This window comes from Martes martes, assembly GCF_963455335.1.
Source record: "Martes martes genome assembly, chromosome: 16".
NCBI lineage: Eukaryota > Metazoa > Chordata > Mammalia > Carnivora > Mustelidae > Martes > Martes martes.
Window position 1 is genome coordinate 42,429,477 of NC_137904.1, and position 9,813 is coordinate 42,439,289.

A 9,813-nucleotide genomic window follows, 5' to 3' on the forward strand; every position below is an offset into this window, starting at 1 on the left:
AACAAGAGGAAAAATGGTATCCATAAAACTAGAACAGGATGTAGTTTAAAAAAAAAAAGCAATTGGGGCACACGAGAAAATGGAAATCCAAAAGCCAATAAAAAAGTGGAAAGACTCGGTTGGGCATCTGCCTTTGGCTCGGGTTGTGGTCCCAGGGTCCTGGGATCAAGTGCTGGCATCAGGCTCCTTGCTCAGCAGGGAGCCTGCTTCTCCCTCTGCCTCTGCTTCTCTCTGTCTCTCATGAATAAATAAACGAAATCTTTTTTTTTTAAGTGGAAAGATAGTGTGAGGAAATCTTGAAAGTACAACAAAAAGACAAATGAACAGGAGGAGGGAAAAGATAAGTCCTTACATGAGCAAATGATGGAAAAGAAATAATCAGATATAATAAAACTTAAGGTAGGATATGAATCTCTAGATTGGAAGAGATCAGCTAGTAAGTCATGAAAAAAAAAAAAAAACACCCAGAACACCAGGAACAAAGAACCTAAGATTTTACAGAGAGAAACAGATCACATACAGGAATAAGAGTGACATCAAACTTATCAAGAGACACTAGAAGACCATGATTTTCAAACTTCTGAAAACAAAATTCTCAGCAAAAATTATGTTCTCAAACTATCTCTCAAGTGTTCAGACAAAATGTATTTTCAGATCTGCCAGAACTCAAACATCTTACCTGGCATATATTTTTTCTCAGGAAGTGGCTCAGGGTTATTCTCCACCATATAAAGAAGTAAACTAAGAGAAAGGGATACGTTGCCCAGGAAAGCGAGAATCCCACAGCGAGGAGAGGGAAGACGAATTCCCAAGGCAACAGGTGGGTGACAGGTCTCAACAGCCTGCCTGAAGCGGAAGCAGGGAGGGTGTCGGGAAGACTGCCTTGAAAAAATTCATTTGAAAAGTTTGGACCAGGGGAACAATTGTGCTATGAAGCTGTTAAAGGATTGAACAGAAAGAAAAATATACCTGTGAAAAAATGAGGTAATTATCTTCCAGAGAAAAAAAGTTTTCAAGAAACCAATGCTATCGTAGTATGTTATAGACTCAATTCTAAATAGTATTTCCAGGATCATGAACATGATAATGTGGACATAACTGATTTAATACATTTTGATCTAATTTTAGCAAATGGGAAGTCAATGGGTGTGAGAGGGCAAATCCTCGACAGCTAGAACTGGACATTTTTGCACCCAAACACCCCGCCAGTACTGGGGTAGTATCTTGGGTCTTCAAACGCGGTGAGGCAACGCGACCCCCTCCCCTTCCTGGTGGAACACTGCACATGCGTCAGACCACGGCTCAGCCAATCAGATGCCTCCTCCACTTGGCATTGGGAAAGCGGAGGAACTGTCCTTGAGATGCAGGTGCAGCTGGAACAATAGTCACGCCTGGTGATGAGTGCCCTGAGCTGGTGGCACCAGCGGTGGACGCTTCCTGAGATGAGACCTGAGCTGGATTTCCCTCCTCAGCCGCCCTTCATAGTTAACTGCTTTGTGAGTTAGGTTCTCCAACCTTCTATCAGCTCTACAAGTGACCACCATACCTGCATTCCTGCTTTGCGTGGCCAGAGAAGATATCGGTTCCATTCCAAGGACCCTGACTTGCACCATAAACTACTAAAAGGAGTGACACGCCTGGGTGGCTCAGTCCATTAGGTGTCTGCCTTCAGCTCGGGTCATGATCTCGGGGTCCTCTGATCAAGTCCTGCATCGGGCACCTTGTTCAGCGGGGAATCTGCTCCTCTCTCTCTCTCTCTCTCTCAAATAAATAAAATCTTTAAAAATAAAAAAAAAATACTAAGAGGAAAAAAAGTGCCCCTAACCTTCAAGAGGGAGAATTGCTCAGTGTCATAAATAATAAATTCTTCAGATCAGGCAGACATGTCCCTTCAAATTGTAGGAAAGCTTCAGTTAGAAATTAGTCTAGAAAAGGTGAGTAGGTATTTTTTTTTTTTTTTTTTTTTTTTTTTTGTGAGTAGGTATTTTTAAAAGACATTTCTTCCTCGAGCTACAAACAAATGTCTCCCCCTGACTGCTGTGTATGAACATGCCAACTTCCAGCAGACACAGAACTCCCTGAGGACAGGTGCCTGGTTTCAGGTTTTCATTCACAGCTGCCTTGTATTATACTAAGTTCTCAAAAATACATGTTGTATGAACCTCTTTATCTGTACTCTCATACATCAGATCGCTAACTCTGGGTTTGTAGCTCTGACACCTAATTTTTTATTTTATTTCATTATTAAAGAGTTTTGAGAGAGCACAAGCAGGGATGAGGGACAGAGGGAGAGGGAGAAGCAGACTTTCCACTGAGCAGACTCAATCCCAGGACTCTGGGATCATGACCTGAGCCAAAGGCAGAAGCTTAACCAACTGAGCCACCCAGATCTCCCTCTCACACCTAATTTTTGTTAAAGATTTTATTTATTTGACAGAAACACAGCAAGAGAGGGAACACAACTAGGGGGAATGGAAGAGGGAGAAGCAGGCTTCCTGCAGAGCAGGGAGCCCAATGTAGGACTTGATGTGGGACTTGATCCCAGGACCCTGGGATTATGACCCGAGCTGAAGGCAGACACTTAATGACTGAGCCACCCAGGTGCCCCACACCTAATTTTAGATTTAGAGTTTCTTTAGGGACTTTGGCTTCATTGAAGCCCAGCTGGGTCCTCCAGGGATCTCAGCTAAGAGTCATTTGAAATGTAGGGGAAACTAGTAGTGTTTCAGTACAAGAATGAGTTGAGAGTTCCTTGTCCTCTCTAGTAACTCTGGCTGGGAGTTAAGAGGTACAGTGCATTTCCTTGCTTCTATTCAATGGAAGCAAAAAAAGGGAGGAGGAAGGGGGCACCCGGATTTGAACCGGGGACCTCTTGATCTGCAGTCAAATGCTCTACCCCTGAGCTATACCCCCCACACCCTAGTGTCCTTCTCTTCCTTGTCCACTTGAGGTGACTCAGTACCATCAGGTTCCACCCACGCTAGAGCTCTGGCGAGCTTTGTGTTCTAAAGCTCCACCTTCTTTTATATCCATCATCTGCTTTGGCTTTTCTCTTGGCCACCAATAAACTGGGTGGGGACACTTGAAAAATGACATCCCGGAAACTAGCTGAAAAGGAAATTGACAGAGCGCCAACAGGGAAAATGTCCACAAGTACTGTGTCAGAAGTACTGTGTCAGAATCCAGAGGCTAAAAAGCAACGCCAGATATCCCCTCACTCACTCCCCGACTCTTGATGGACTGTAGGATGGAAAGGAGAAGGAAGATGTCAGTTATTTTGAATGGGATGACTTGGGAAAATCAGGAAATCCTTCTCAGGGCAACCAAGCACAATCTCTTTGGACCAACCCACCCACTCCATTCTTGATGGGCAAACATAGCCAGCTTCTAGCCTGGGTGCTGCCCGGGGTGGAGCTCTGTGGAGGTCAATGTGCAGTGTCGTCCTTCTGGCAGGGCAGCGGGGAACAGAGGCCTCCTTTCAAGCGTGGCACTGGTGGGCATGGAGTGTAAGGGAGCAGGCCTGAGGATGCCCTCTCTCCTCCCACCTCCTCTCCAAAGGCTAGAGAAGCTGAGGTAGAGAAAACTAGCCAGCCCCCTCCCAACTTCAGGGAAGAAACACACTCGGAGGCACAAATAACATCACTGCTTATATAAAAATAGCATTAAGAGTTCATCTAAACATCTGTCTTCTATTCAGGTCAAGGGGTGGGAAGGGAAGAGATGCTCTTAGAAGAGAGGGAATGGGGTGACCTCTCCAAAGACAGACGGGTGCTGGCGGAGGGCTGGCGTGTTCCGGCGATAGCCAAACCGACCGTTGAACCCCTTGATCGTTTTCAGTTCAGCATTGTAGTGGTCATGGCCGGTCACCTGCTGGAGGGAATGCCCTTGGGGGGTAGAGAGAGAGGCCTGAGCCCCCATTCAGCCCCCTCTTGCTTTTCCCCTGCTCCCACGGGGCCGGTATAGAATGTACTCCCCATGTCCCAGCTGAACCCATCTTCAAACGTCTCAAGCCTCTTGATTAAAAGCCAAGGGTTGATAAAGTCCAGGAGACAGCTTTCTGGAAACCAAACTGTATACCAGGAGTAGCACCCAGGAGGAGCGTGAATGCTATGTGCTAAGACAGGAGGGGCCAAAAACTTCTGGGCTTGGCTGAACTTGCCTCACTCCCAGGAAGACTGAAAACATTTCACCCTTGCTTCTGACCTATGTGGAAAAAATGGATGAGCTCAATTTGGCCAAATGGTACAAAGGGTCACATGACTAGAGAGTGGCCAAAGGGTGATGGAATTGGGGTGGGAGGAAGGTTCACACTGTCAGAAAAACCTCTCTCAACCCTTCCTTTCCTGTTGCTCAACAGGGCCTGGAAAAGGAGGACACAGCCTGTTCAGGCAGCAGGGAGGGAAACATGGGCTTTAGAGTTGGAAAGAGTGCAATTCCAATACCCGCCAAGCCCTCCTTGGCCAGTCACTTCATCTCCCTACACTGATTTGCCCAGCTGGAGCGCAAGGGGAGCGTGGGCATAAAAACCATCTGACCTACAGCCGGTTAGGTTAGCACTACATAGGAGCATGGTGATGCCATCGGCTCCCATCTGAGAAGCAAAGCTGGGGGCGCAGTCTCAAGGCCTCTCCCCCGTCCTCCGCAAAGCCAGGGGTCTCTGTGGCCCAATTTCTCTCCCTGAACCAGGGACCGCACACCACTCTTCCAGGGGGTCCATGCCGAGGCTGGAAAGCCAGGTGGCACTTGCCTGCCCCAGCCCAGTTCCTCCTGTTCAGGTATCTCTGTCCTTCCCCAAAGATGTGGAAATAATCCACTATCCAGCCGTCTCTTCCTGTGCCACCGTGATCCTGAGAGTGAGAGAGAAAACACAGAAGACGGTCAGCCACCGTGCTAAGAGGGGCACACTCAAAACTCCCTTTGGGGGAGCCTGGGTGGCTCAGTGGGTTAAATCCGCTGCCTTCAGCTCAGGTCATGATCCCGGCGTCCTGGGATCGAGCCCCACATCGGGCTCTCTGCTCAGCAGGGAGCCTGCTTCCTCCCTTCTCTCTCTGCCTGCCTCTCTGCCTGCTTGTGATCTGTCTATCAAACAAATAAATAAAATCTTTAAAAAAAAAAAAAAAAAAACTCCCTTTGGGTTTGTTGCAGGGGGAGAGAGACCAGGGGTCACCAGGCCAGATTAAGTATGAAACACGGATTGACCCATTGTCTCTCAGAGAGAGGCAGCGTAGGCGGGCAGTTCAAGGCTCAGTGTCTGCTGCCAGACTGGTTACAATTCCAGCTCTGCCGCTAACGAGCTGTGTGACCCTGGGCCAATGGCACAGCTTTTCTGGACCTCGATTTCCTCATCAGTGAAAGGAGGGTTGCTGTAAGATTTGAGACAAATAAAGGGCCTGGCATAGTAAAGATTCTTTAATTTTTTTTAAATTTTTTTAAAAAATTTATTTGAGAGAACGAGCAGGGGGAGGGAGATCAGGGGGAGAAGCAGACTCCCCGCTGAGCAGGGAACCTGATGTAGGGCTCAATCCCAGGACCCAAAGATCACGACCTGAGCTGAAGGCAGGTGCTCAACCGACTGAGCCACTCAGGTGCCTAATTTACTTTAAAAATAAACAATTTTTAAATTGTTTATTGCAGCTGGCTGGCTCAGTTCTCAGCGCATGCCACTCTTGATCTTGGGGTCTTGAACTCAAGCACCATGTGGAGGCAGAGTTTACTTAGAAACAAAAACAAAAAACCATTATCTTTATGTAAATGAAAATACCCACCACCAATAGCTGTGATGATTAAACCCTTATAAAAGGGAACATAGTTTCAAAAGTGTGCATACCATATTATTTTCAAGCTTTTAAATACTCAAGTTTTTCTTTCTTCCTCCCAGACTCTGGTTCCTTAGGTCATAAAAATTATGCGAGTAGAGTCCGCACACACTCCAGCATGGGCATGGGACATACAGACGTGTCCACACACATGCGATGCACATCCAGGCGCACACACAAACACCAAGTCCACACACATACACACACACACACAAAGACAAAAACCCAAGATTTGTTCTCAGAACAACCCCCATTAACCCCACCTGTCCCCTCCCCATACACTGTGACAAATGTACACAAATACTGGAGGCAAAAGTGTTGGAAAAGTTGCAACCATCAGCAAACATTGACAGGATCTCCCATCGCGGGTAGGACTCTGCAGAGGAGAGGCAACACCCACAAGGGAAAAGGCCGGGAGAGAAGCGGGAGAAAAGCGAGGTCTGCAGAGGTCTGGGAAGCTTCCTTCCCACCAGCTCACAGGAAGTCCCACGGAGTGAGCCCCTCTGTCATTGTGACATCACCAAAGGAGGACGCCCCGCCTGGGGGTTCTAGGCGTTGCTTTGTTTCGTTTGCTTAAATCACAAGGATTTTCGAGCTTTTAGAGAATCTGTGGCATGCGATCACCCTAAAGGGTGGGTTCGTGACGTCAAAAAGGACAATGAAACTGGTTTGGCAGAGGCGGGCTTCCAGCCCCATTCCGTAAGGCTTGCAGAGACCCCAAATGAGATCGTTCTCAAACGCAGGGCTGTAAAGTGATTCCGTGAGCTCAGGGAGCTCAGTCCCTGTCACCTGGCTGCAACCAGTTCTGGGCTTTGATTAAGAAAGCCGAGGGTGGGTGGGAGCGGGGAGCCCTCCCTGAGGTAAGATGCCCGGATTTGGGAAGTCAGGCCCCACCATCACGGTCAAGCTCTGCGGGGCAGCCCGTGGGATCGGGGCGCTAGCTAATAACCTGTTCGGTTTTCCGCAGAATGGGCGGAACCACGCGGCTCTGGAAGTAGCGGTGGGCGTGGTAGTCCTGCTGGGCGTTGTAGGGCGGAATCGCAGACCAGAGTTTGGGCCTCAGGCGCTCATGGGCGCGGGCCACAGAGCTCACCGCCACGCCATCCAAGATGAAGCTCTTCTCCAGCCGCAGAGGACACTCGCAGCAGTGCGACATCCCACCACTGCAGCCCCCAAGGGCCTTTCTGCTGGGACTGGAGGGACGAGGCAGGGGCTCCCCTGCGCATTAGTCACATTGTTACGTGGTGGTACGTTGTCAAAGACTCCGGTGACACAAACAGTATTGTGTCTAAACAGGGTAAGCTCTTAGGGCTGCCCAGTTAAGTTGCTCTCAAGGCCCTGGGGCAAAGGATGACTAAGACACCAAGGCAGAGAAACTGGAGACTGGAGAGGGTATTACTGAACTCAAGTGGTGTGCACGCAGGGCCAGCTGCCTCCTCCTCCTCCCTCTCCCCACCATACTACACTTCCCAAACTCAGCTCTGTTGAAAAGCTTGTACCCAGAATGGATCAGAAAGAGTTCAGAGACCATCTACTTCCAACTCCCATTTTTAGTAATTTTAAGTTGAAGCTCAGAAACACTGGGATATTCCCTAAATCCATTTAGTGGCAGATCCAGAATAAGAATTCAGGCCTACCACTAAGTCTGCTTAAAGTACTTCTCCCCACCTAATTATTTTCAACAGCCAGCATTCCTCCTCCTGTTAAAAAAAATAAAAATAAAAATAAAATCTTTAAATATAACAGGGTCGCCTGGATGGCTCAGTCGTTAAGCGTCTCCCTCAGGCTCAGGTCATGATTCCAGGGTCCTGGGGCAGAGCCCCCAGTGGGGCTCTGTGCTCAGGGGGTCTGCTTCTCCCTCTGTCCTTCCCATAGCTCGTGCTCTAATAGTCTTAAAAACAAAAACAAAAACAAAAACAAAACCCAACACCCAGCAGGTTAACACATTACCATATTACTTTCCTCTAGCTCTTTTTATGTATAATTGTCAGGACACAGCAAACCATGAACAATAATTTCTAGTCACTAGTTACAGGTGATTTTTATTTTTTACTTCCAAATTTTCCCCCTTGAATAACCTTACATAGATGCTTTACACATCAAGGTGCCTTACTCAGTGCTCCTCACACCAACTCTACGAGGTGCTATTATCATCCTAACATGAGACAACAGGATCAAGGAAATCTTTTATATTCACTATTATATGAAGGCACATGCTTGGTTTTAAAGATTTATTTGAGAGGGACTGTGAGAAAGAGCACAGGAGCAGGGACAGAGGGAGATGGAGCAGACTCTCCATAAACATGGAGCCCAATGTAGGGCTTGATCCCAGGACCCTGAAATCATGACCCCAGCAAAGCCAGGCAGTTAACCAACGGAGTCACCCAGATGCTCCAAAGGCACATGTATTAATTAGGAAAAGGTTGCTTGTATGTATACACAAACCCCACTAATTCTGGCAAGTTAATGCTGAGCATAATGTTTCTATACCATTAACAGGTAAATTCCTAGGAATCTGAAATTACAGAAAATTAAGTCTATAGTTTGAGTCCATTCTATTAAAATTTGGAAAGAACCTGGACAGAGCCTGGAAGACAGAAGACCAGGGCGGGGTGTGGGGGGAGGTTAGAGGGGAGGCCCAGCCCTCATACCTCTTGGAGAAATTATATTCATATATAGAGTTCACACAAGGGGATAAAAATGATTAACTTTTTAAAAGATTTTTAGAGTGAAAAAAGCAAGCACGGCTGGGGGTGGGGGGTTGGGGAAGAGCAGGGAGCCAGAGGTCAGGCTCAAGCCAGGGCGCTGGGATCATGACCTGAGCTGAAAGCAGATACTTAACCCACTGAACCACCCAGGCACCCCAAAAAGGATTAATTTTTTAAAAAATATTTTATTTATTTATTTGACAGAGATCACAAGTAGGTAGAGAGGCAGGCAGAGAGAGAGAAGGAAGCAGGTTTCCTGCTGAGCAGAGACCCCAATGTGGGGTTTGATCCCAGGACCCTGAGATCAAGACCTGAGCCGAAGGCAGAGGCTTAACCCACTGAGCCACCCAGGCACCCCCCAAAAAGGATTAATTTTAAATGGAGGACCTGAGGGCTTCATGTCACATTAAAAACTTCACCAGGATGGAGAATAGGGTAGGAGGACAGGTCTGTTTTAGATTCCTGGTCCTAAACCAAAATAGGCTGTCTAGACAGCCCTGGTTCTCCATCCTGGCTGCACCTTGAAATCTCCTGGGGGGTCTTTAGAAAGTACTGATGCCTGGGTCCTACCTCCACAATGTGACTTAACTGGGTCTGGGATATTGCCTGGACATGTTTCTTAACCCTCTGGCTGAGAACCACTGATTAGATTAGTGCATTCCATTCTGAATCTTAGACAAAACCGTAGTCATCTTACCATGTGCTAGGGTCCATATAGTCTAATCTTCAGCCTTACAAAGAACACATAAGGTAAAGTATATTCAGATTCTAGATGTGTGAAAACAAATCTAGGCTGAAAAGCCTGTTCCAACATCTTTAGGCCAGACTATTGACCCAAACCTGCTGAGCGCTCATTTTTTTCATCAGACTCCAAATTTCACATACATCAGTTCTCATGGTTTAGAAAGGCACAATGTCCAATGCTTTCAGGCAGAATTTGCCAAGGTTTACACCCACTGTGCTGGTTCATTACATTACCTTTCATTCCCAAACTAGGGTTTTGCAGGTACATACAGTTATCCTATCAAAACGTTTTGGTAGCAAACCATGCAGATACTTTTAGTAACTCAATTGCCTTCCACAAGAGCAAATTAACATGGCAATCATGTGTTAGGTTTTACAAATACAGCCCTTTATGGGGTGCCTGGGTGGCACAGTGGGTTAAAGCCTCTGCCTTCAGCTCGGGTCATGATCCCAGTGGGATCGAGCCCTGCATCCGGCTCTTTGCTTGGCAGGAAGCCTGCTTCCTCCTCTCTCTGCCTGCTTGTGATCTCTGTCAAATAAATAAA

General features: G+C 47.3%; 1 protein-coding gene across 1 annotated transcript; it reads right to left on the reverse strand.

Moving 5' to 3' along the window:
• Positions 1-3,726: 3,726 nt before the first annotated feature.
• On the reverse strand, positions 3,727-6,972 carry SPMAP1 (sperm microtubule associated protein 1; the record flags this gene model as incomplete). Its single annotated transcript, XM_080825339.1, has 3 exons — positions 3,727-3,884; positions 4,748-4,847; positions 6,766-6,972. 3 exons carry the CDS (start codon positions 6,970-6,972, stop codon positions 3,727-3,729), a joined length of 465 nt encoding a protein of 154 aa, XP_080681465.1.
• Between the last annotated feature and the right edge of the window lie 2,841 nt (positions 6,973-9,813).